General features: G+C 48.2%; 1 protein-coding gene across 6 annotated transcripts in view; it reads right to left on the bottom strand.

The window, feature by feature from the left end:
- Positions 1 to 7,605: 7,605 nt before the first annotated feature.
- Positions 7,606 to 27,836, bottom strand: part of UNC13B (unc-13 homolog B) — a 359,613-nt gene continuing 339,382 nt past the window's right edge. For all 6 annotated transcript variants that reach the window (XM_045020551.1, XM_045020545.1, XM_045020550.1 and 3 more), the window contains 5 exons: positions 21,575 to 21,655; positions 21,044 to 21,191; positions 13,908 to 14,000; positions 10,932 to 11,091; positions 7,606 to 9,556 (listed from right to left, as the gene is read on the bottom strand). In XM_045020551.1, the coding sequence (XP_044876486.1) occupies positions 9,271 to 9,556; positions 10,932 to 11,091; positions 13,908 to 14,000; positions 21,044 to 21,191; positions 21,575 to 21,655 (768 nt within the window). In that variant the 3' untranslated portion in view covers positions 7,606 to 9,270. The remainder of the gene's footprint in view (positions 9,557 to 10,931; positions 11,092 to 13,907; positions 14,001 to 21,043; positions 21,192 to 21,574; positions 21,656 to 27,836) is intronic.

Below are 27,836 nucleotides of genomic sequence, written 5' to 3' on the forward strand. Positions count from 1 at the left end.
GCACCTCCACTCCGGTGCATATATACTCCTGCCGACCCGACCCCCCTTCAGTTCCTTCTTGCCAGAGACTGACAGAGGGGAAGGAAGGTGGGAAGTGTAATGGACGTGAACACCACATCTCGAAGAACAACCGTTACGAGAGGTAGGTAACCGTTTCTTCTTCGAGTGCTTGTTCACATCCATTCCACATTAGGTGACTCACAAGGAGAAGGGAAGGAGTCATGGAGCAATTGATTGAAGAACAGCCCTGCCAACCACCGCATCATCTCTGGCTTTCTGGTTGACTGTGTAGTGGGCTGTGAAAGTGTGCACCAGTGACCAGGGGGCTGCTTTACAGATCTCCTGGATTGAGATGTGTGCCAGGAAAGCTGTTGAGGATGCCTGTGCCCTCGTTGAATGAGCTATGATCGCTGGGGCTGGAACCTTGGTGAGCTCGTAGCAACCGCGGATGCAGCCCACAATCCATGATGAAATGCGTTGTGCCGAGACCAAAGCCCTTTCATTCTATCAGCTATGGTGACAAACAACTGAGTCGACTTGCGGAAAGGTTTAGTTCACTCCAAATAGAACGCCAGGGCCCTTCGGACATCCAGAGTGTGCAGGCTACAGTGACTCGGGTCCGTGTGTGGTTTAAGAAAGAACACTGGCAAACAAATGTCCTGGCCCCTATGGAATTGCGAGACTATCTTGGGGAGAAATTTTGGGTGTGGTCTGAGTTGCACTTTGTCCCTATAAGGAGGCTCTGAGGTTAGGGCTCGTAACTCGGACACCCTCCTCGCTGATGTAATGGCCACCAGGAACGCCACTTTCCAGGAGAGGTGAAGGAGAGAGCAAGAGGCCAGGGGCTCGAACAGGGGCCCCATAAGCTTGGAAAGGACCAGATTAAGGTTCTAGGGAGGGACTGGCGGGTGAGAGTAGGGGAACACTCTCTCCAGTCCCTTGAGGAACCGCACCACCATGGGGTTAGAAAACACAGAGCATCCGGATTCCCCCGGGTGGAACGCTGAAATGGCAGCTAGATGCACTCTGATTGAGGAAGGAGTGAGACCCTGATGCTTGAGGAGCAGGAGGAATTCTAGGACAACTGGGATAGTGGCCTGGAAGGGCTGTATGTGCTTAGGCTCACACCAGCAGGAAAATCTTTTCCACTTAGCTAGGTAGGACACCCTACTGGAAGGTTTCCTACTGCCAAGGAGAATTTGTCGTACCGGAAGAGAGCACTGGCTCTCCATAGCGTTTAGCCAGAGAGCTTCCATGCCATGAGGTGCAGAGACTGCAGATCCAGGTGGAGCAGGCGCTCTCTGTCCTGCGCGATGAAGTCCTGGTGTAGGGGCACGGCCATTGGAGTGGCCACTGACAGCTCTAGCAGGGTTGTGAACCAGTGCTGCCGAGGCCAGGCTGGGGCGATCCAAGGGATCACGAAAGCGTCTGTGACCGAGCCCGGACTGTGATTCAGGAACGAGCAAAACCACGGACATTAGCTTTTGTCATTGGTGGTAAAGAGGTCCATTTGGGGAAACCCCCACTTCTGGAAGACTGACTGCAAGATGCCGAATCTTATCGACCACTCGTGCATGCGGTACGACCTGCTGAGGCTGTCCACTAGCTTGTTCCGTTCTCCCGGGATATATGACGCTACGAGATGAATGGAGCAGGCTGTACAAAAGTCCCACAGAAGAAGGGCCTCTTGGCAGAGGGGAGAGGAGTGGGCTCTGCTCTGCTTGTTTATATAAAACATGGTGGTGGTGTTGTCTGTCAGAACCGTCACGCTGCGACCTTCCAGAGTAGCGTGAAAGGTTTGGCAGGCTAGACGAACTGCCCTGAGCTCCTTCACATTGATGTGGAGTGACATCTCGGCCTTGGACCACAAGCCCTGCATCCTTAGGTCCCGTAAGTGAGCTCCCAGCTGAGGTCTGACACGTCTGTCACCAGCGTCAGAGCCAGCTGCAGTGCTGCGAAGGGGATACCCTCACATACTACCAGCTGATTGAGCCAACAGTGCAGGGAGTCCAACTCCTGGGCCAGGACCATCACGACAAGGTCTAGGGGATCTCGTATCGCCTGGGCAAGCCACGCTTGTAAAGTCCTGAGCTGCAGTCGAGCGTATTTGACTATATGGGTGCACACTGCCATGTGCCCTAGGAGCTGCAGGCAGCATCTGGCCGTGGTAGTGGGGAACCTTAGCATCGAGTCTATGACCCGCTGGATGGCCAGGAACCTGGATTCCAGAAGGCTCGCTCATGCCTGCCCTGAGTCCAGCACTGCCCCAATGAGCTCCAGCCTTTGGGTTGGTATCAGGGTAGACTTGGCCAAGTTGATTAGAAGGCCCAGCTTCTGGAATGCATCTAGGGCCACTGTCACATGGGAGCAGACCTCCTCTTCGGACCGACCACGAGGAGCCAATCATCTACATATGGGCATACCCATATTCTCCTCTTTCGCAGGAAGGCTGCAACTACTGATATGCACTTTGTAAAGATGTGGGGGGCTGCCGCCAGGCCAAACGGGAGGACCGGGAACTGGTAATGGTGCTGGTCTATGGCGAATCGTAGGAACCATCAGTGAGTGGGGTGAATAGTGATGTGAAAGTATGCATCTTCCGTATCGAGGGCAGCGTACCAATCCCCCGGATCCAGGGACAGAATAATAGTGCCTAGGGAGACCATATGAAAGCAGACCTTCACTAAGAACTTGTTGAGCCCGCAAAGGTCTAAAATGGGCCGAAGGCCCCCATTTGCCTTTGGTATGAGAAAGTAGCAGGAGTAAAACCCCTTTCCCCTTAGTTCCTGAGGGACTTCCTCCACCGCTCCTGCCTCTAGGAGCAACTGTACCTCCTGCATAAGGAGATGCTCGTGAGAAGGGTCCCTGAAGAGGGACAGGGAAGGGGGGTGGGTAGGAGGAGAACTGCAGCGTGTAACCCATTTGTACCGTGTGTAAGCCCAACGGTCCGACATTATACAGGACCACGCCTACTAGAAGCGGGACAAGCGGTCCGAGAAGCGTGGGGAAGGATCCAGGAGCTGGGTTGGTACGCTGTCCTCGAGCGCACCCTCAAACCCCCGACTTGCTGCCAGGCTGGGGCTTGCCCTGGCCCTGGCCTTGATGAGGCGTGTTATTCCGCCTGTGCCTGCTGTCTCTGCCCCTCCTGCGGTAAGGCTCCTGCCTAGGGCGGGGCTGGTACTGCCGTTGTTGCGACAGTTGGGGCTTGCCCGGGAGTCTTTAAGGGTATGCAGCCTGGCATCTGTCTGGTCAGAAAAAAAGAGGCCAGACCCTTCGAAAGGGTGGTCCTGGATGGTGTTCTGGACCTCTGGCAGAAGGCCCGAAGCCATGCCGAATGCCTCATCACCACACCTGAGGCGATTGTTCTGGCTGCTGCATCTGCGGAGTCCAGAGAGGTCTGTAAAGAGGTCTTGGCAACTGCCTTTCCCTTTTCTACGAGGGCCGTGAACTCAGGCTGAGAGCCCTGGGGCAATGAGTCTTTAAATTTGGAAACTGCTGCCCAGGAATTAAAATTGTGCCTGTTTAGGATCGCCTGCTGGTTCGCAATCCGTAATTGGAGGCCCCCAGAGGAGTAGACCTTCCCGCCAAAGAGGTCCAAACATTTAGCCTTCTAGGCCTTGGGGGCCGGGGCTTGCTGGCCATGATGCTCCCGTTCATTCATGGCTGAGACAACCAGTAAACAGGGGGTCGGATGAGAAAAAAGGAAGTCGTATCCCTTGGACAGAGCTAAGTAATTCCTCTCTACCCCCCTTGTCGTCGGAGCGCTGGAGGCTGGGGTTTGCCAGACTGTCTTGTAGTTAGACTGGATGGTTTTTATGAGTGGGAGCACAATTCTGGAGGGACCTTCAGGGCTTAGTATGCCCACCATAGGATCCTCCTGCTCCACCGTTTCCTCCGCCTGCAGACCCAAATTTTGGGTGACCCTGCGGAGCAGCTCCTGAGGTGCCCTGTGGTCGATTGGGGGAGGCCCCGACACTGCAGTGCCCGCCACAGCCTCATCTGGGATGAGGAGGAGGTGAGGGCCTGTTGTGCCTCCTCCATCTGTTCTTCCTGCCCTTCATCATACGTTGGGGGCACATCTGAACCCTGCCTGGTAGATTGTCCCTGGGACGGCCCCTGGCTCAGTGCCGCTTCCGCTCACCGGTGTTCCAGAGAAGTGTCTGGCGGCCTGGATACCGTAGCCTCCTTGAGCGCGGAGGGGTGTCTACGTGGGGACCGGGACCAGTGCACCGAATAGCCAGACCTTGAAGCTCCAGATGAGGTCCCCTGCTGAGGATGATAGGCCCGGGGTGTCCAAAAGGGCCATTGTCCCGGCAGTCCCCATTGGGGATGCCATGCGGTCTGGGGCTCCCTGCTAGCCGGTGCCTCGCAGGTGTAGCTGGAGCAGCCCGAGTTGACCTTGGATTCCAAGGATGCCAATCTCACACAGTGGTGTCGGGGGGCTGGAGAGCGGCTTCTCCCCGACTGGGACCGGGATCGGTACTGATGCTCTTGGGACCAGGATCGCTGCCTTCTACCCGGGGCCGGGGATTGTGGCCTAATGTCCCCTTGGTGCCAGCTTAGCGTTGGTGCCGGGGAGCGGTGCGCCAGGGGAGCAAGTGCCATGCGCTGGCTCGGTTCCGGTGCCATCAAGTCCCATTGAGTCAAAGGTAGCTGGGAGTCCACGGAGGCTGAGCTTGACCGGGACTGGTGCTGGGGAAGTGACCTCGAGCGGTGCACCATTGCCGGCTTGCCTCTGGAGGGCACCCTTGGTGATGGCGCTGGATGCTGCTCGTTGCCAGGGTGAGGGCTTGCTACCGACAGCTCGATGAGGTCTTTTGCCACTTCAAAGATGGCTGGCGTGGAGGGCTGTTCTAGGATGTCCTCCAGCCCTCCTTCTGCGCTCGACTCACTTAGCCCGGGGCTTGACGGGTCCTGTGGCGCCGGAGCCACTGGTGCATATCCTGGGGCTGCACTGCCCCTTTGAGTGCTCGGTCACTTGGAGGGCACTGCCTTCTTATGTGGGGAGCATGCTCTATCGCCTTTCGGCTGCCCCTTCGACTGTACTGGAGAGGTCGAGCGGTGCCTGGGCTTGTCCTGTTGTTCCAGTGCCGCATACTGGCGCCGGACCACAGATTGATGCCGGGGCACTCTGCACCGAGGACGCCAGCACCGACGCCGGCTGGTCTGAGGCCACAGGTTGCAGCGCGGCCTCCATGAGCAACTGCTCGAGGTGAAAGTCTCTCTCTTTCTTAGGTCTTGGCTCCGTCTGGTGCGCTTCCCCCAAACAACGGAGACACAAGTCGTGGGGATCACTGACCAGCATAGACTTGCGGCATGTGGCACAAGCCTTAAATCCTTGGGCCTGTGGCACGCTCCACAGCCCAGGGCTGGTGCTGGAAACTACTTCCAAACACCTAAAACAAAGGAAGCTGAACTATCTTTGAAGTGCTAACTACTGATAACTATTAACTACAGATAACTGCTAACTATTGGTATGCTAAGGGATCACTCGCAAGCGAGAGAAGAGTTGTTCCAACACCGCCACGGATGGTAAGAAGTAACTGAAGAGGGGGTCGGGTCAACAGGGGTATATATGCACCGGCATAGAGGCACCACTCTGGCAGGCTCCCCTGCCGACCTGACGGGAGCCGCTAAGGGAAAAAGTTTCTGATGTCCATTCACGCGGCGCGTGCACACCTAATGTGGAATGGACGTGAACAAGCACTCAAAGAAGAACTAGACTGTTCTCAGTGGCAGCAAATGACAGAACAAGGAGCAATGGTCTCAAATTGCAGTGGGGGAGGTCTAGGTTGGATATTAGGAAAAACTATTTCACTAGTAGGGTGGTGAAGCACTGGAATGGGTTCCCTAGGGACATGGTGGAATCTCCTTCCTTAGAGGTTTTTAAGGCCCAGCTTGACAAAGCCCTGGCTGGGATGATTTAGTTGGGGATTGGTCCTGCTTTGAGCAGGGGGTGGGACTAGATACCTCCTGAGGTCCCTTCCAACCCTGATATTCTATGATTCTATGAACAAAAATGATTAATGGTCTAGAAAACATGACCTATGAGGGAAGATTGAAAAAAATTGTGTTTGTTTAGTCTGGAGAAGAGAAGACAGAGGGGACATGATAATTTTTTTCAAGTACATACAAGGTTGTTATAAGGAAGAGGGTTGTTACAAGGTTGTTACCTCTGAGGAGAGGACAAGAAGCAATGGGCTTAAATTGCAGCAAGGGCGGTTTCAGTTGGATATTAGGAAAAACTTCCTAACTTCCAAAGGTGGTTAAGCACTGGAATAAATTGTCTAGGGGGGTTGCAGAATCTTGGTCATTGGATATTTTTAGGAGCAGGTTAGACAAACACCTGTCAGGGATGGGCTAGAAATCAGAGGGTCTCAAACTTCATTGCACCGTGACCCCTCTTCTGACAATTACTACACGACCCCAGGAGGGGGACCGAAGCCTGAGCCTTCCCGAGCCCCACCACCCCAGGCGATGGCAAAGTCGGAGCCAGGGCTGAACCCCTTGGACTTTAGCCCCGGGCTCCAGCAAGTCTAATGCCAGCCCTGGCGACCTCTTTAAAATGGGGTCGTGACCCACTTTGGGGTCCTGACCCATAGCTTGAGAACCACTGGTCTACAGAATACTTAGTCCTGCCATGAGTGCAAGGGACTGGACCAGATGACTCCTCAAGGTCCCTTCCAGGCCTACGATGCTATGTGCAGGTTGAGTTAAGTGGCGCTTTAAAACCTGGAGCTGGCCCATCTGAGGATAGGATGAAGATCAAGTGGTGCTGATGCTTGAGCTAGTAATGCAGCGGGGACGCAGCTGCAAGCTAAAGCCGGGGTTAGCACAACACAGCAGCTGCTCATCCAATCACTCTGGGCTTGTCTTCACGGCAACGGTTAACACTAGTTAGTGCACTCCAAATAGTCAGACTGTGAAACCACACTAGACTGACACAGAGTGATGTGATTAGTCGCACAGAGCAACTGAAGATGAGTTTGCAAATCACTTGAATGCTTCTCCCTTCTCTCAGCACAGGGATGAGTGCTCTGGTAAATCTGGAAGCGGTTAAGGTGAGTCCACTGAGGCTGCCTAACAGAAGGAGCAATCAGGCCCCCGGAGGCAGCTTTTTCCTCCATTTTTATTTTGGATAGTTGGCCCTCTACAAGGTGTGTGCAGCCATTACTCAAGAGGGAAAACAAATAGAAAACAAATGAATGCACATCACAGCTGGGAAAATTCACTTCCAACAGGCCAGATCCCATCGTCCGATACAGTTACAGTAGCTACGCTCTTCTGGTCCTTTGAGGTTCCAGAGAACAGACAACCAAGTAAAGCACCTGGGGGATACAAATCAGGTAAGTGGTCTCTGTGAGGACACCCACAACGTATAAAGTGAAACACGGAGCACTCAACTGAATTGTGTTTCAAACATCATAAACAGAGGAAAAGCTCATACAGCCTCTCCTATCCCCGTCAGTCCTGAGGGAAGAGCACCTCTCCACCTTGCTCAGGGTTTACCAATTACAGTTTATATCCTTGTTGAGAACTTGCAGCACCAAAGAGACTGAATGAGTTTTGAACAGGCGGAGACGTAGGCAAAAGCACAGAAGTGACTGCTGCTAAAAGATAATTTATTAAAGACTGTACTATCATTTCCTAAAACAATGGCACAGACAATGATTAAAAATCATAACAATTGGTCAGAGTTTTGAAGATCATTATTATAATACATCTATAGACAATAACAAAGCAGGTATGCAGTCTCTGAGAACTCTACAAGCAGGCCTGTGAAGTACAAGATTCATATCATACAGCTGTACAAATGTCAGAGAAAAATAGAAAATAAAATACAAAAGGAATCACCCAATATGCAGTCCTTGACTTCATTGACAGTGTTACAGTACATTATGTGCCAGGACTGGCTTGTTCCACCTTCCATTTCAGAATGGGACAGTGCTCACTTGGCTGCAAATAGGAAGGAAAAGAAGTCTCAAGTACAAATCCTAATCTTTGTCTCCCAACCTAAGAAATATGTTAAAAGCCAATCCTGATGTCCCCGTAATCATTTTTGCTCAAGACTTCTCATTTTACAAGAAACAAATTGGACACTCCTTTTATCTAGTGCAAAAATATTTCCCATGGTGACATGAATTCACAGAATGACTGACAGTCATACTTATGCAAACTATCCTCTGCATGGCCAACAGCAACCTTGTGATCAAGAGAGAAAAGTCCCACTCCCTCCCCAACCTGTGTGAATGGACAGAATTCTTTCTGATGAGCACATGCTGTGTCTGCCCCAGATAGGCCATTGCATCAGGGTATATAGCAAGGAATCCTCAGCTACTCCATGGAAACAAATGCAGTTGAAATCTTGTAAATATTGAACCACCAACTCAAACCCAAACCCTCCGTGTTTCTACGTGTCAAAAACCTAGTAATAGCACAGCGCTGAAGTTAAAATCAACATACAGCAGCCATTTAATTTGTCATCACCGTAGTGCTCATTCCATGGGTCAGAGGTGCCCAGAGTATGGCTCGTGGAATCTAGCAGCCTGCAACAGCCCTCATTTCACAGCGATATGGCTGCACCAACTAGTGACAATGTGCTCAGCTGTGATCTACTCTTGGTTAGCTGTCTTTGCCGCTCTCAGTTGGGCAAAGGCTTGGACACCTGGGTTCTTGGCTTGCTTGTCCTGACTCCACTCATGACAGCACCATCTTGGTCATACTTCATTCTAGCTGCATAGTCTAAAAAACATGCAGCATTTTTTAAGTTGATGCTGATGTGCCCGCATGTCATGTTGGCATGGACTGGCATTATCGACACCAGAACATCCTTTGGCAGCTCTACAGTAAGGGGAACAACTGTGCTTTTCCAACAACCAAAAGCATTGTTCTCCTCCCAACATGTCTGAGTGGTTTGTTTCATGTTTGATTCTGAAGACATTTCATGTCTGCCAATTCTAGAGGATCAAATCACAGTGCTCCATCTCCACACCGCAACAGTGTGCCCCGCCCAGTGAGAAAACCATTTTGTACAAAGCACAATTTGTATCTTAAATAAAAGTGTGTGTCTCATTCTCTATGATGCCTTACCCCCACTAAACAATAAATAATTCACATCCGATTGGTGGATTTGTTTCCGGTACGGCACGTGCGCTATTGGAGCTAACACAGACTAACTGAAAAACCTTTTGTAATTAGTAAAAGAAAATGGTTGAACACTTGCACATATTGGCACAAGGAAAACGAGAGCGGGAATGTTCAGAGCTCAGCTCAGGTGCCTTCTTCTGTGGAGCGGGACTCCGATTTCAACTTTACAAACTCTCTGGCCACTTCGTCATTGGTTCGTTGAGAAAGAATCCTCAGGACCGTGAGCCCCGTCTCGTCCATGTGAATCCTACGGCCTAGTGGACACCAGCAAGCACAGCTTCCTTTGTCCGCTATATCTCTGAGCTGCATCACAGCTATCCCCAGGACCCGATCTTCCCGAGCAAAGCAGTAATCCTTCACACAGACCTGGAGCTCATAGGCATCTGGGCCGTCTTCATTCCCCAATATGCTGAAAATGACAGGCACAAGTTACTCAGATTCAAGCAGAAAGCATACTGTCTCCTTAGATCCCCTTGCAACAGAGGAATCCTGGTAAAAATGTTATCCAGTCACATTTATTTAGTCAGAGTCATGGCAATTACATTGGGAACAACTCTCAGAGGGGTCACAACAGGAATGTACCATCACCCTGTGCACATTTTAGGGCTCTGAGCCTGCCATAGAAACTTCACTTCCAAAGAAAATCTTCAGCAAAGCAGAACATCGTAAAGGTGCTTTGCGAAGAAAACAAAAGGGGCCATCCTTTGCTTCTTTATGAGGGATTAAGACAACCTGACTTCCATTTTTCACCTTTTTGCTTGTTTTTCATATCAGAAATTCAGGTCCTGTTTAGCCTGGAATACTCTATGGTAACTGGAGAACTAGTAAAATGATGATGTCGAGAGTGTGAAATTTGAGCTATGAAGAGAAGGGATTTTTAGTCAGACCCTTTTAAACCATTGTGTTTGTTGAGGCCCTCGCAACTTGACATTTTGGAGAAAGGAGGCCCCTGTGCAGTGAAGGTGAGAGAGCAAAGAACAGATATCTCAAAGACTCCCCCTCAACAAGCACCCCAGCAAAACCAGGGATTTAACCTTCCTCATATTTTTAAGGTTTAAAAAAGAGCAGAATCCACTTCCCCACATTTTAGAAAAACCCTTTTCCAACCTTCCTTACAATCAAAGCAGCAAAAAAAAGTGACAAGCTCCATTTTTTCCAAAATCCTTTGCAAGTGATATTTAACCTCTCTCATTCTGACAAGGGAGTTGAATGAGGACTAGTCTACTTCTCCATCTGTAAGGCCTCAGAGAGCAGGGCCCTTCGTATTAATGAAAGGCCAGTTGAGAAGTTCAATGTTCAGTGTTTAGAACTAGCCATAGGAGAAGATGGTATCCTTGGAAACAGGTTTGGAGGGCTGCTTGTCCCATGTGGCTAGTAAAGATCAAAACTAACGGGCAGACTTTTGCTATCACATGAGGAAGTTTCAGCCTCAACTCTACCAACAAAAGCGATGACTCATTAAAATAATGGATCACACTGAAGCAGGCTGATGTGCAGCAATACACAATACCTATTTCTGAAGGTAATTGACAGATGTTCTTTACATGAGCCATACATTGTACACATCTGTCCCTGAAATCCGCGTTCCAGTAGCAGCAGCCATTCAGCACTTTCATGATGAGTTGGTTCCTCATGCCAGAATACTGGACCTGACTGAGACACCTGCTGCTTCCGGTTACCCTATTGACACCGACAGGTCATTCTACTGCATTCAGCAGCAACACGTTACCTGGGTTCTGCATGCGCTTCCCAGTGCAGACCCTCAGCCTGGCTTTCGTACTCACAAGTGAAAGGTTTCGTTGTATTTGGGTGCCCAGTTGTTGCTCTTCGATTTGGTTGTGAACTTTCTTTTCTTGTCGCTTTGATGAGGTCCAATCATAGTGACTTCAACAAATGGGCGGAACATGCCGGATGTTTGCCATTTCAGGTCATTGGCTGCCACAACTAGACAAGAGAGAGAAAATGAGAGCCCCCTCTGCAGAAAGGTTCATCTGTTCCAACTGCTCTAACCAGCTTTTTAATGCTGAGCTATCCACAAAGATCACACAAAACAACTCTTCCGGTTAAAGGCTTCACAGCTGTTCTTCTTTCACAGTTCAGAGGCTCTGATCTGAAAGATATCGGTCCTGAACTCACATGGGGCTGGGATATATTATTTTACTGAACAAGTTACATGCTTTTTTATTCATGATTTAAAGTTCTGTGGAGGGAATCCCGTACTCAGGAAAGCAAGAGGTTGGTAATATTTGCAATCAGCAGAGGTAAGGCAGGCAGACTGTTCTAGGCACACAACTTTAACAATGCACCTTAATGCCGATCAGCAGCACCCCTTTGCCATTCCAGTCCTGGGCAAGACTCCCACTGAAGTGTCTATCTCCTTGAATTTAGCTAGGGAGAGAAGACACACTTGGGTTTTTTGATTTTTATAAACAAGACACTTCCCTTCTTACTGTCACTTCTCTACTTGGTGTAACTCTGAGTCCTATGGGGGATGAGTTTGAATTGTCGCTCGGGGAAAAGAAAGTGCTCTGATACTATGGCTAGCGGTGAGGCGTGTGCAGCTACTGGCAAGGTTTTCTCTGGGACGGGTCCTCAGCCTTAGAACTCTTCCTCCACACCCAGCCACCAGAGGCCAGATCTGTTGGCTCTCTAGATGCACCATAAAACTCAGCTTTTCCCCCAGGCCTTTGTGTGGAGAGATGGTGGATATTTATGTATAGACAACCCCTCCTGTTACAGTGTGGGTTTTACTCTGTGGGATGGGGGCCGTAGAGAGACTTTTATACATTTGAAGAAATAAAGAAAACAAATTAAAGGCAGCAAACATAGGCTAGCGAGAAAGTAACTGAGAAGGAGCCGTGGAGAGGGAGGAGGAAGAAATAGCCTCAGCAGAATCACTGTCATGCCCATTTGGCCATCAGAACTAAGCCAAAAATCCCTGAACGTGTACAGACTCTGCTCTCTGGGTGGCTCAGTGAATGGAATAGTTCCTTAATGAAGGTTGTCATTTTGTGCCTTGCTGGGCACAGCACACCAGTTTGGTGGGATATTTGCAGGCCTGATGAGAGCCATGTATTTGACTTGAGTGTGTTCCACAAAATTACTTTAAAAAAGGAAAGAACTATGCATCACCATGTGACTGGGTGAGCTGGGACACCACTGCCATCATGCTGCTGTTTCGCGTGATACTCCAGATGGGAGCCCAGTTTTGGTCTTCATTTAGTATAATCGTTAACGCTACCCACAGACTGGACAAAATCAGATACACTGATATATGCCAGCCTACAGCATGGACACAGCAGTACAGTACCAGTTCATTCCTGCTGGACAGAGGTGATCATAAGAACATAAGAAAGGCCGTACCGGGTCACACCAAAGGTCCATTTAGCCCAGTATCTGTCTACCGACAGTGGCCAACGCCAGCTGCCCCAGAGGGAGTGAACCTAACAGGCAATGATCAAGTGATCTCTCTCCTGCCATCCAGCTCCACCCTCTGACAAACGGAGGCTAGGGACACCATTCCTTACCCATCCTGGCTAATAGCCATTTATGGACTTAACCACCATGAATTTATCCAGTTCTTTTTAAAATGCTGTTATAGTCCTAGCCTTCACAATCTCCTCAGGTAAGGAGTTCCACAAGTTGATTGTGCGCTGCATGAAAAAGAACTTCCTTTTATTTGTTTTAAACCTGCTGCCTATTAATTTCATTTGGTGACCCCTAGTTCTTGTATTATGGGAATAAGTAAATAACTTTTCCTTATTCACTTTCTCAACATCACTCATGATTTTATAGACCTCTATCATATCCCCCCTTAGTCTTCTCTTTTCCAAGCTGAAGAGTCCTAGCCTCTTTAATCTTTCCTCGTATGGGACCCTCTCCAAACCCCTAATCATTTTAGTTGCCCTTTTCTGAACCTTTTCTGGTGCTAGAATATCTTTTTTGTGGTGAAGAGACCACATCTGTACACAGTATTCGAGATGTGGGCGTACCATGGATTTATACAAGGGCAATAATATATTCTCAGTCTTATTCTCTATCCCCTTTTTAATGATTCCTAACATCCTGTTTGCTTTTTCGACCGCCTCTGCACACTGCGTGGACATCTTCAGAGAACTATCCACGATGACACCAAGATCTTTTTCCTGACTCGTTGTAGCTAAATTAGCCCCCATCATATTGTATGTATAGTTGGGGTTATTTTTTCCAATGTGCATTACTTTACATTTATCCACATTAAATTTCATTTGCCATTTTGTTGCCCAATCACTTAGTTTTGTGAGATCTTTTTGAAGTTCTTCACAGTCTGTTTTGGTCTTAACTATCTTGAGAAGTTTAGTATCATCTGCAAACTTTGCCACCTCACTGTTTACCCCTTTCTCCAGATCATTTATGAATAAATTGAATAGGATTGGTCCGAGGACTGACCCTTGGGGAACACCACTAGTTACCCCTCTCCATTCTGAGAATTTACCATTAATTCCTACCCTTTGTTCCCTGTCTTTTAACCAGTTCTCAGTCCATGAAAGGACCTTCCCTTTTATCCCATGACAGCTTAATTTACATAAGAGCCTTTGGTGAGGGACCTTGTCAAAGGCTTTCTGGAAATCCAAGTACACTATGTCCACCGGATCCCCCTTGTCCACATGTTTGTTGATCCCTTCAAAGAACTCTAATAAATTAGTAAGACACGATTTCCCTTTACACCAGCACCAGCAGTGCTTGCGCAGCTATTTACAAAACTTCCTGCTTTACTCTACCTTTCACTGTGACCTTGTGTTCACCAGTTCCTGGGTGTGTATACAGGTCGATCTGTATGGACACTTCACCCACTGGATCATCCACACCAGAACCTGAGGCAAAGATTGACAAACACCGAAAGAAAGATTAGTTTATTGGCACCCAGCTTCAGCTTATGCGCTCAGCAAGGTAATACCCCATTTGCAGTAAGTTAGCCCATAACCAGCTTCCTTGCAGAGCCTTCTAGTTTGATGTTAATGCAAAGGTCGATCCAATACCACATTTGTAGGCCAAACACACACCACATACATGACAACTTTTTGGAATAGATTATAAAGTAATTATACTGCAAAGATTTCACACTAGGAAGGATTACAGCATGGTTTTTGAAGTGCCTTGAAAACCTACAATGGATCCCAACAGAAAGCATCTGCTAATGAGTTCCTACCAATGAGTTCCTACATATTGCACACATGTGGGCATTCCTGTGACCTGGGGCAAGCACCATTTCCCTCCATGCAAATGGAACTAGTGAAAATGGGAGGGAGGGGAAGAGGGTTGGACAACAAGGGATAAGGACATAGGATTGATACTAAATTTGTTCTGAGCCAAAGTACACGTCCAGTTTTCCAAACAGCGTTCTGTACCTGCACCCTGGATAAAAGCTACGATTCCCAGTGCCTCCATCCCCAAGGAAGAGGAGAGTCCCTTCAGACCACATAAGACTATGAGGCAAGTTAAGAGTTTACAAGCTGCTTAGAAACTTTACTTGATCAGTTAGCCAGTGAGTAGTTTCATAAAAGAGTTTCATAAAGGAAAAGGCAGCATGTTTTAATCGAACAGGCTGCGGAAGGGACAGAGGTCAAATAAGCTTTACAGTTCTCATGTTATGTTGTGTTTGAGTGAAATTCAGGACAAAATTTGAAAGAGAGCACTAAAAATAATCATTTGGTTAAATTCTCTAATGCAGTGTTTCTCAACCTGGGGGTTGCAACCCCCGGGGGGGTTGCAAGAGGGATTATAGGGGGTTGCAAGCAGGGCTGGTGTTAGGGGGTGGGAAGCAGGGCAACTTGCCAGGGGCCCCACAAAGCTAATTTACATGTTTCAGGGCTGAAGCCCCGAGCCCCCAAGCTTAAGGTAGGGGGTCACAATTTTTTAAGTCCAAAGGGGGTCCCCAGCACAAAAGGGTTGAGAAACACTGCTCTGATGTACGACTGAATTCAAATGCTTGAAGGGTATTTTGTAGGCAGCAATCGCTGTCATTTAGAAGAGGAGGATGTAAACACATGTATGCCATTTCCTGAAGGGTCTCTGATACGGTACAGACAGTAACTGCATGCGGATCAAGGCAACTTGACATACAGTTCAAGATACATGAACGTAACTAATTCTTTTCGGGAGTGCACCTGAAGGCTCTAATTTATTTATCCTGCCCTGGGGGCTCCAAACAGTCGTTTAAGAGATGAACAGGCGGAGTGGATTTTCTTGGATGTATCTTCTTTGGATGACCAGACTGTGTGCTAGCAGAAAGTGACTAAGCACAGAGAGGAAGGAACAATATGTAAACACTCTGTCAAGGCTGGGGGGGGGGTCTCATATTAGACCCTGCCTTGGTTTGTTGGTATGTGCACGTCACATTGCTCCTTCGCTCTCTTCCAGCATTGTTCTGATGAGAAGACAGGTTACTGACATCATATAAACCACAAAGAAACCTGCCCTCCAGGCACTTCAGGGACCTTGTATATTTCAATGCCCTTCCTGCCCACAAAACTCAAGAGGATGTTCAGAGTGCAGGAACTGAGTGACATGCATGACTCTGCTTTGGAAGAAACCCAAGGCTCAGAGTTGTGCTGCAGGCAAGCTGTCCAGCAATGAAGCGGGCATTTTTCCATGGTATGGCCCTTGTTTTGGGGAGCATGCACCGTGTTTTACCAAAATTACATTGGGCCTGATCTGTATTTTATTTACCCCAGTGTAACCCAACAGACTCTGAAGGAGCCACTTCCTGATTTACACTGGTGAGAGCAGAATCTGGCCTATTAAGTTTTAAAGCTGATTCAGTCTGAGGCTTGTCTATCTTAACTTGGTTTCTTTTTATAGGAAGATCCTGCTTTCTTATCTGAAGTGCTCTTATACACAGAGGCCCTGGGAATATCTGGGATGGCAAACAGGCCAGAAACATTCTACACCATTTACTAATTTCTTGGTGGTGGTGACTGAATGAAAACTTGGGCATGGAAATCTTGCTAGATTTGTGATATGTGAGGGCTGTACACTGGAATCACATGTGCAACACGGTACAGATAAGTTTTCACCTGAAAAACAAAAGCTTTGGGCAACATACAAAAATTGGAGAGCTGAAACCCAGCAGGATTCGAGCGAGTGGCAGGACTTCTAGCTCCCTTCTCCCCTGCCCTTGTGTGTGCATTACACATCACCACGTCCCATGAAGGCTGCCTCAGCAGCATGTGAGCATGCACATCTAGCAGTGGTCACACAGCCACAGGCAGTGCATAGCAGAGGGTAAGGGCAGCCTGTAGCATCTGGCAAAGAGACTGTTTATTAACCCTGTATCGTCAGAACAGAATGTACATTCCCGTGAATTAATCTCAAACTCCAGCAGAGCCTGCAAGGCAGGACCCACCTCCTTGTGTCACACAGCCCACGGCTCTGCTCTCTGTAGGGTGGAAGCAGTCCACAAGGGGTTAGGTTCTATGGGGAGCTACAGGGAGGCGGGTCTCTGGAACAGGTTTCCAAAAGCAAGGAAGTTTGCAGCTGGCTAATGTTGTTATGGTAACAGCATTAGTCTTGAACATACCCTTATCAGGAAGAACGTCCTCATTAGCGGTAAACCTAATACCTTTCCCATCATGCACTGAGTCATGAATTCAAAAGGCAAGGAGCAGGCAGGACAAAGAGAGAAGAATGTGAATTACAATCCAATTAGCAGTGACACAGACAAATACAACTTGAGGAAGTCAAATATTCTAGCTCTTCATAGACTAAATATACCTGATCTGCTGCACCAGCACAGGGTTGTAAAGCGATGCTGTTTCTACAGGCCAGGGAACCCGTTTGGGTTGGCATTGTGAAGACATGATTCGTGCTGCTGGCAGAAGTACACTGAGAGCTCCGATCCTCAAACGTCCTAGCTTGGAAGTCTAATAGCTTTGTGTTACCGAAGCCTTTGCAGTCAGTCAGAGGGGGCTGGAGTTTCTCAGAGGCTGCCATGCACGACAGTTCAGAGGTGCAGCAGGGGTGGCAGACACCTCACTCAGAGTTACATGAGCACTGCACTGACTTTTTTCAGCCATTTCCTCCTACAAGCCTATGGGAGACCTTAAGAACGTGAGAGGAAACCCCAGCTGGAGAGAACTCTGTAAAGCAGGAATCAGCCCTAAACACTGGTGCTGTTCCCTCTGCCCCCTAGACACATGTCCAAGTTCTCCAAATCATTCTATAGTCTGGGGCTATTTAGACGTGTTTGCAAGGTCCAACCCCAGCACAGGGCCCGGAACTGAACTGTGGCCAAAGAGGACTCAGTTCACAGCTTCTTCAATGCTGCTACAAAAAAATCGATTAGCAGAAGGCCTGGCTCAAACCCTCCCCCAAAGTCCTCCGGGGCTCCCAGCCTGGAGAACTCTCTAGAGCAGAGGTCCCCAACGTGGTGCCCGTGGGCGCCATGGCGCCCGCCGGGGCATTTATGTGCGCCCGCCTAGTGCCCAGCAGGGGAGAGAAGCCGCGGCCCTGCGCCTGACGGGGACAGAGAACTCCGAGGCTGCAGGCTGCAGGGCCCCGGCGTTCTCTGTCCCTGGCAGGCACAGAGCTGCAGCTTCTCTCCGGCTTCTCCAGGGCTGCAGGCTGTGGGTGCCGGTATTCTCTGTCCCCGGCAGGCACCAGGCCACGGCTTCTCTCCGGCTTCAAAGCTGGGGACAGAGAACTCCGGGGGTGCAGGCTTCATTCTATGTTAAAGTAAGAATAATAAATATATTTGGACCAGCAGTTCAACAATGTTTTACTTTTTAAAAATAAATAAGATGAAAACTGTTTGTATTTTGTAAAAACTCCTTAATTTTTCTTACAGGTAGATAAAAAGAGCAAATTCACATGGTAAGGTGAAAGAGTCATTGCCGAATAATTTAATTAATACCTTTTACATGCAAAATTACCCTTTTTATCTTATGGATTCATATATCATGTAATATTAAATATGATGTTTTACGTATTATTTAATGAACAAATACAAAATAAACCTTGAAAAATTGTTGGCGCCCGCCACGCTCTTCTGAAAACATGAATGTGCTACTGGCCACAAAAAGGTTGGGGACCACTGGTCTAGGGTACAGTATACAGCAACATGGGGACTGCCAGACTGAATCCACCCAGTGCTCCCCCTGGTCCAGTGTCCCATCTCCAACAGTGCTTCAGCAGCCACTTATGGGATAACCTCACTGAGAGAAAGTTCTCTCCTAACCCCCAGTAGTGTGCTTAGCTTGTCTTTTGAAGCTGGCGGTTTATATCCCCCTCAAGCCTCTTTAAAAACAGTATTTCCTGTAACCGCTCTGGATATTCTTGTTATTCACACAAACATCTAATCTTTTTTTGAATCCTGTTACACACGTGGCCTCAATATCTTGTGGCAATGAATTCCACTGGCTAACGCCACACTGTGTGAAACAGTGTTTTCTTGCATCAGTTTTGAATTTGCCACTTTTCCATTTAGTTGACTGTCCCTTTGCTCTTGTATTAACAACACATCTGTGCAGCCAGAACATTGCAGGTCGGCATAACTGAGTGTGGCATGACAATGCACAATGTTATGCCACAGCCTGGAACGTCCAGACAGCGTGCAGGGTATAAGACCTAGTTAAGTCTATGGCTTTCACGTGGCATGGATGAGGGCATCAGTAGTGAAAAGCTATGTTAAAGTAGACAAAATGCAAAATCAGAGGGATTTAGGAGCCTGGTTCATTTTTAGGGTTCCAACCCTCCAGGATTATCCTGGGGTCTCCAGGAATTAAACGTGTCATGTGAGGAAACCTCCTGGAATATGTCCAACCAAAACTGGCAACTGTATTATACATCTTGTTAGACTGGGAAGTGCTTTGCCCTGACTAAGCCACAAAACTGACTCTTACCATAAGTGTGGGTACCTAATAAAAAGATGGGTCCCTTCTCATTTCCCTCACTCCAACATCTGGAGGATTTTGTTCTCTGGAGTTCACTGCGGAAGGCATCTTGACATAGACAACAGCTGTGCTTACTCTGTCTGGCCACCAGACGTCTCCACTGCTTTGCAGAGATACAGCTTCTGGAGCGTTTTCCTTGTTGATGATGGTAGCTTGATTCTTTAGGTAACTTTGAAACGTGTACATGCCCTATGTTTCTAGATCAGTGGCTCTATCACCTAGGTGTGTGTCTAGTTTTAAAAAAGGCTATGTAAAAAACACTAGTGAAGTCAGTACAAACTAAAATTTCATACAAAGATTTGTTTATCCTGCTCTATATACTATCCACTGAAATGTAAGTACAATATTTATATTCCAATTGATTGATTTTATAATTATATGGTAAAATGAGAAAGTCAGCAATTTTTCAATAATAGTGTGGCTATGACACTTTTGTATTTTTGTGTCTGATTTTGTAACAAGTCGTTTTTAAGTGAGGTGAAACTTGGGGGTACTCAAGACAAATCCGACTCCTGAAAGGGTACAGTTGTCTGGAAAGGTTGAGAGCCGCTGTTCTAGATCTCAAAAGAAAAGGTGTTTGTTGTAAGTGAGTGTGTTTCAGCCCCACAGAAAGCTGCCTGAGGGACACTTTGACTTTAAAAGGATTCTTGCTTCTGCCTCTTTGTCATCAAATTCTCCAAGCAGAGAGAGGTGGATACTCTAAAATTCAGATTTTGACTAGCCCCTTCCATATAGCAGTGAGCAAGATGTTTTAGAAGAGCTTCTTCCACTTCTCCATTCCAATCCCATGCTTGGTAGCAGGTCAAGCTGGCAGAGTCAGGCAGCATGAGAGCACAGATGTTATGATTTGTGGGACCCCAGGCTGCTGGAGGACTGGTGGAGGTGGGGAGAAACTGGACTATAAGTGGTGAGACTGCATAGGACCCCCCCACCCCAGAGTTGCTTGCATTGTTTGTGCTTTGGGACAGCTGGCAGCGTGGGGACTGTATGGAGATCCCAGACAGGTCTGACTCTCACGGCTTTAGCCATCACTTTCTTTTAACAGCAACATTGGAATGGGAGGTCCCACCCCACAGACTGCATTTAAATGAGGGTATAACCTGAAATCTTAGGTTATAACCTTAAGATATTACCTTAGCCTAGTGTTAGTTTCATTGGTTTTCATGTCCTTCTCTAGAGATGAGCAAGAACCACAAAACCACACAGGTGGCCAATGAACGTCCTCTGGCTTTGGACTGATACTATTCTGTGCAGAAACGAGGAGACCACTGCTTCTGAACAGCTGAGAGATCCACAGCAACAAATCATTAGCCACAACAGTATTGGCCGACAATGTGGCAGTGCTACCCTGGCTTCCACAGAACTCCCAGTGGGCCATCAGAGCCACGTAGTAAATAACTTGTGCTACTGCTGTGTCTTTCCCTCCAGCAATGAAGATACGTAATAATCTAGGCAGCAGATATCTGAAACTGGCTGTGTACAAAGCAAGACCTTCAGCTTCATTATTCTTGTAATGAAGTGTCCTCCTCCTTGTGACTCTCAGCATTGCTGTCAACCAGGATTAGTCAGAACTGCCAGGGCTGCTGGTGAGTGGCCTATGACCTATGTGTGGTCCGCTTCTGGGTTGATACCTGCTTGGAATCACCTTCCACAAAACAGTACAATTCCCAGCACAATAACTCCAAATTTCACTTCCCCAAATCACTTACCAACATCAGCGCCAGGAGCTTGGCTGTGAAATTAGCATCAGGCAAGAAAACCTCCAGGAGTTCAATTTGCACATATTTCTGTTCCTTCAAGATGTAAATGTTGAGCAGGAAAACCCCAGCAAATAGCAGCTCTGAAACTGTCATGTTTCCAGGAGCGTGACTGCCAAAGACACTGCAAACTAGTAGTGCAAGCCATGGCAATTAACACCACACTGGAGAGCTTTAGTCAACCCTCCTGATGACAGAAAAGAGCCTTACCCTGAGCTGTCTGTGTCTGGACAAAGGTTTTGATGAGAGTGTCTGTGGTCTGAGTGTAGAGGGACAGCGCGTAGCGGAGCGACTGCAGGTCTGGGCTCTTCTCCAAGAAGGTTTTCTTTAGACCGTTCCCACCAGCATGGAAATATTGCTAAGAGCAAAGAGTAAAAGCAACAACATTAAAGGAAAACTGCCACTAGCAACAGACAAGCTGCTGGCAGCCCCTCCGAGAGCAGAGGGAGCTGAAACCTTTGTGAAGCATTTTTTCCAGCAGTGGCTGATTCTTCACCCCAACAGCTCCCCCATCCATGTGTCAGATCCTGACTACAATCACACAGGACCCTTAACTATGCTGGCTCCACAGTACTATTGACCTGAGTGCCATGTAGGTGTTTAACTGGGCACCTCTTCAGAAGTGGGTTTATGCAACACACTTGGTACCCTGAGTCATTGTGATGCCTCATGCTGATCATTCACTAAGATACGTGCCACGCACTATCCATTCCAGAACAGCGTCCGGCGAGTGTCACTCACTTTTATAGTATCCAGAGCCAGGTCCAGAACCGCACACTGCTTTGGAGTGAGACTTCTAGTTTCTTCCTTCACCATGTGATCCTGAAAAGAACCATCAGATCAAACATTAATATACTGCTAGCGGCAAAGGCAGGGGAGTCCCTAGTAAAGCTAGGTGCACTGGATTGACACAGGGCTGGGGCACTGATTCCAGCTATGTAAGAAAGAGTGATAGGGACTCTTTCAGAATCATCCTTTGATGCAACCGATAAAAAAAGTTTCCTCCCATTCTGTTGTGTGCACAAGAGGGAAGGAGGTAAACGCACAATGGCGACAGATTGCATTTTAATCCAAGTTTGTACTCTGCAGCCCTGTGTCATGAAAAGCCCTAAATGATAAATCTGCTGGTCACTCATGAATTATGCAGCCCGCCCCAAAACAACTACTAACAGAACCTTCAGCCCACAGTGACGTATTCTGTGTGTGTCACAACTTGGACAGAAAAACTGCTTGAGAGATTTTTTGAAAAAATGTATTGGTCCTACTGTATTTTTCATACCCCTCCATGCAAAAAGGCTGATTGCCTTGGTGTCAAGTGAAACAGTACGGATCGTCAAAGGAAGAAGAGTAATACAGTCTAGAAACTTCTAAAACATTACCTGAAATATGGAAACCTTGAGACCTACCACAACTAAAAATCAGTGCTGTGTATCCCCCTGGAAATCTTCCTTTTCCAATTGTCCATCTGTTAGAATATACTGTTAATAGAATATACTTCTAGTCCTTAAGTGTCATGAGACAACCAACCCGCAGACCAGTCACCAGGCCAAGCACTATCTCTTTGCAGGCTAGGCCTCAGGCCATCGTAAGTTTGGAGGGTAAATTCTACATTCTGGGAGGTGAAGGAGAGTTTCTCCAGCAGGTGGTTTGGCCATTTGAGCTGCTGAGAGGTTTGGAATTTTAGTAGCAGCAGCATTCGTGGTCAATATGTAGGGGAAGCAGTCAATGCAATTTATTACACACACTATCACCACTACACATTTTGTGAATGCATCGGGTCTATCAAAACCCAGACATTTTTCCACTGGGAATGCTGACTGCTGCATGACACCTTTCAGGGAGACATGCCTGCCTGGCTACTGTGTCCCTTTTATAGCAAACAGAGCCGTGATGTAGCCTACCTGTTCCTGTCTTGTATTTCTTACATTTGCCACGGGAGCCCAGTCAATCTTCATAATGACCAAAGATAGGGACACGTATCGTTCTCTTACTGACAGGTGATTGTTCCAGAGGCTGACCTGGCTGATGGTCCATTTGTTATCTGGTTGAGCTTGGCTCCTCCTTTAGTTCAGTACAGATTGTGGCCCCTTGACCTTTGCAAAGTAACATGTTCATGCTGAACATGTGCATGCAGCTGGCCCAGAACCTCAAGCAAAGTTAGGCTCCTACGTCCATACAGAACATAAGAACGGTCAGACTGGGTCAGACCAATGGTCCATCTAGCCCAGTATCCTGTCTTCCGAGAGTGGCCAATGCCAGGTGCCCCAGAGGGAACGAACAGAACAGGGAATCGGCAAGTGATCTATCCCGTCACCCATTCCCAGCCTCTGGCAAACTGAGGCTAGAGACACCATCCCTGCCCATCCTGGCAAATAGCCATTGATGGACCTAAGTAGCCTGTATTTCAAGAGTGCTGGTGCCCAGTGGCTCCCTTTGAAGTCCATGGTCCTTATTGGGTGCTCCAGGCTTTGGGGAAGAAGAAAAAAAATCAGCCCACTTCGTCAGGTCTTTTAGCATAAATGGAAGGAGCCAAAACTTTAGACCCCTGATTTGAAAATCTTTGCCTGCCTGCCTAGCTCCAGGATGGGGCAGGTGCTTCTGGTTTAGGATTCACACAGTTACTGGTTTGCCCTTTAACAGGTTCTAATTCTCTTCCTTGCTGCATCCCGGCCAGAGCAGCACTGGTGTGCGGAGCTACCCAGTGAGGCCACAGGAGTCTCTTCTCCCGGCAATGGCCAGTATTGAACAGCATTCCTTCTGCTAAGGAACCAGGGGTTTTCCTTCAGTTTCTCTTATGAGCTGCAGTAGCTCAGTTCAAGCTGATGCTGCTTCACATTCCTGTACACAGAGGGCAAAGCATTCTCCTTCGGTCAGTCTCAGAATAAGCACCTCATTCATCTACAGCACCCGGCTACCCTTCCCTGGGACTGGACTTGTTTAATCAAGGTCGCAGTATTTCCAGGACATAGAGCAGCGCTCTCATCTGCTGCTAAGTCCTGTTGAAACGTCTCCTACGTCCGTCTGCCAGTTGGGAGATTCCCTACCTTTTGAGCCCATATTAGGAGATCAGTCTTTCTTTCTCCTAAACCTTTGAAACTCTTCTTCTTCTCTGATGTTTGAGCTGCTACTGAAATGGACCTTGGTCCACGTTACCATTTGGGGAGTAACATGCGTCTGCTTCCACATGGAGTTCTTCAGAGTAAGCAATAGCTAACAATGTTACATGGATTTATCAGCCCAAGAGCTTCAGCATCACAACATCTGCAGGAAAAGAGTTGCCTGTGATCATCTCCTGCATATGTAGCTTATTTTCATCAGCCATCATCGCTTCCATAACAGAGTACAAGAGGTGTGGCCTTGCAAGCCAGGAGCACTTTGCAAACACAATAAAAACACTTCATTAAAAGATTTCAAGTGAGAACACAATTTCCTTGACTGCCAGCATGGCTGTGATCAGCACAAGAAAGAGCCAGCTGCATTCTTCCTTGCTTCAGACAGAGGCATCAGCAACAGAGATCGGGAGTCAGTACTGAGCTGGCCGTTCTGGGACGACGGGAGGCAGAGCAGCCTGCAAGCTCCCTGCTCCATGGACGCTGTAGATGGGCTCAAGCACACACTGCAGGAAAAACTTGTTTCCATTCAGCAAACCGAGCAGATGATGTTTAGGTGATTCCTGGGAATCAAATATGCATATTACCAAGGTGCCATTTTCGTGGTCACTTTTCGGACCGCGACATTACTCCAAAACACATGGTGAACTGATTCATCAACAGGACAAGAGATCATGAAAATGGCACCTTGGTAATATGCATAATATGTAGGTATCCGGCGTGGCGAGAAGGTCGAGCTCTTCCTCCAGATCTTCCCGAGTCAGGGAGTCTACCAGCACCGGACTTGATGGGCCTCCTGTTGGGGCCAGAGTCGATGGTGCCAGGTCTTGGGGCCCAGACCGTGGGTGTCCCGCTGGAGGACACACCCTGCTGGAATCCCCTCACGGCTTCTTGACAGGGAAACGACCCCTGTCCGCCTTCTTTTTCTTATGCGGTGCTGCCTGATAGCAGTGGGGGAGCGGTGGAGGTGCTCCTTGGAGGAGTCCTTCCTCGGTGCCGGGACATCCCGCACTGAGGCTGGGGCACTTTGCGCCGATGATGCCGGTACCCCTTCTGGTGCTGGTTGCGGGCAGAGGACCAACTCCATCAGGAGGAGCTTCAAACGACAGTCCTGGGTCTAAAGCTCCTGCAAATTGGGTACTTATCTGTCTGATGACTCTCTCCTAAACGCTTGAGACAGGCAGCATGCGGATCGCCTGTGGGCATAGGTTTCGCACACCTCTCGCATGCCTTAAACCCCTGTGACTGAGGCATGCCCCAGTGCCTGGGGAAACTAGAGCGGGGGGAAGCCCCCCGAAGTAAGTTCAACTATCTACAAACTAGTATATAACGAGCTAACAACTATGTACAATGAAGAAAAGGGAACCACTAGGTAGGCACTTGCGAATGCAAGAGACTGAGCTGCTCGATGTCTAGTTGGTAGCTGGTATCAAGCGGAGTGCCTCAGTGGTTGGTCCTGAGGCCGATTTTGTTCAACATCTTCATTAATGATCTGGATGATGGCGTGGACTGCACCCTCAGCAAGTTCGCAGATGACACTAAGCTGGGGGGAGAGGTAGATATGCTGGAGAGTAGGGACCTGGGGATTACAGTGGATGAGAAGCTGAATATGAGTCCGCAGGGTGCCCTTGTTGCCAAGAAGGCTAACGGCATATTGGGCTGCATTAGTAGGAGCATTGCCAGCAGATCCAGGGAACTGATTATTCCCCTTTATTCGGCACTGGTGAGGCCACATCTGGAGTAATGTGTCCAGTTTTGGGCCCCAAACTACAAGAAGGATGTGGACAAACTGGAAAGAGTCTAGCGGAGGGCCACAAAAATGATTAGGGGGCTGGAGCACATGACTAATGAGAGGCTGAGGGAACTGGGATTGTTTAGTCTGCAGAAGAGAAGAATGAGGGGGGGTTTGATAGCAGCCCTCAATTATCTGAAAGGGGGTTCCCAAGGAGGATGGATCTCGGCTGTTCTCAGTGGTGGCAGATGACAGAACAAGGAGCAATGGTCTCAAGTTGCAGTGGGGGAGGTTTAGGTTGGATAGTAGGAAACACTATTTCACTAGGAGGGTGGTGAAGCACTGGAATGGGTTCCCTAGGGAGGTGGTGGAATCTCCTTCCTTAGAGGTTTTTAAGGTCAGGCTTGACAAAGCCCTGGCTGGGATGATTTAGTTGGGTTTGGTCCTGCTTTGAGCAGGGGGTGGGACTAGATGCCCTCCTGAGGTCCCTTCCAACCCTGATATTCTATGCTCCAATGACCGTCACTGGCAGCAGGAAGGAACTGAGCAGGCGGCGGGTTGGCAGGGACCTATATACACCACCATAAAGGCGCCATGACAGGGGTCTCCACAGCCGACCCGATGGCTACCTCCGATGATCGTGCACACAGCGCGCGCACACCTATTGGAATGCACGTGAGCAATCACTCAAAGAAGAACTAATGCCTCTGGGACAGATACAGACGAGTGCACGTACACTTTCGTGCGCAGCTAACATGTACCAGTGGATGCCTCCCCGTCATCCTAGACTTGTGTGCGCACAGAAGTACGTTGGCGTGCAAATCAGGGCTGCACAGGAACACTGAATGTGCATCTATGCAAAGAGGCATGTGCAATTCTGAAAACAAAGTCCTTTGTACAAATTTTTTTTTCCATTTCACTGAACTTACACCCAACAGATTTACAGGCAATGGCAGTTAGCAGAATGTTTGTGTCATTTCAGATTTATGTTCAGAGCAGCTTTATGAGTCGCAAAGGCCCTCCACGTGACCCCAGTGACTGGAGAAGACAAGGAGGACTGTCCCCCATCCTCTTGAAGCCTTTGGCCAGCTGGCTGCCTGAAGCTCAGTCGCTGCCCCTCTGCTGAGCTACCTCTGAAATCTGTGACCACAGGTACTAGGATGAAAGGAGGAAGACAGATGCCTCACAGCTGCTGGCAAAGTAGCACAGCACAGCCCCCAGCACAGGAATCTGAGCTTTGAGTTCTGCCACAGAGGAGCCCGAGGGGCTCCTGCAAAACCTGGGTGCCTCAAGGAAAGAGATAATGGTCCCGAGGTGCAGGGTACACACTGATGGAGAAGAAACAAAACAGATGCAGTCACAGTCCATTAGCATCTTGTGTCAATAAGTGTAACAAATGTGACATGCACAAGGCAACTGAATTTTAATGGCATTGATTCAGTCAGAAAAATGCTCTTTGCATTGGAAAGCGCTCTGTGATCAGCATCTTGTACCAAGTTCAGCTTCCTGCCAATCCTCCCTGCTGCACAATTGATAATTTCATGTGTTGCGATTCCTCATTTGCAGCTTCTCTTGCACATGAGTTTTTCTGTAGTAAGGTTAAATCATACTCAGAAGGGCTTGACCGGTATAAAGCATCTCCATTTCTCTATCTGCATATCATTCTTGTTGTGACCCCTGGAGCAACGCTTGATTGGCTCACCGTGAGGCAGCGTGCACTTAGTGACACTCATGTCAGCTACGATGCCGTCAAAGCACAGCAGATCAGCCTGCATGCTAAATGCCAACTTTCAGCAACAGGGAGCCCACGCAGTCAGAATTCTGGACACAGTTCAGCTCTGCTCTAGAAGTGACAGTTATTTTCATATCAACGAGTCCAATTCAGAAACGATTCCTTCGTCAATAGCTAATGCAGCCTACATTCCCATTGATATTCATTTATTACAAGTGTTGATTACTATTTATAAAAAGCTCAAAGCGAAAACTTGGCATTTTCTATTGCACAAGTACATGTAGAGGAATTGGCTGGATTCTCAGTGTTCTTTCTTTTTCCTTTTAAAATAAATTACTGATTGTTCACTTGTTATACTGAATGTGCAAATAATTAAATCTACTGTAAATGTAAAGCCATGCAGTAAATCTAAGCGTGCACTCACGTTAG

This window comes from Mauremys mutica, chromosome 6 (genome assembly GCF_020497125.1).
Source record: "Mauremys mutica isolate MM-2020 ecotype Southern chromosome 6, ASM2049712v1, whole genome shotgun sequence".
Classification (NCBI taxonomy): domain Eukaryota; kingdom Metazoa; phylum Chordata; order Testudines; family Geoemydidae; genus Mauremys; species Mauremys mutica.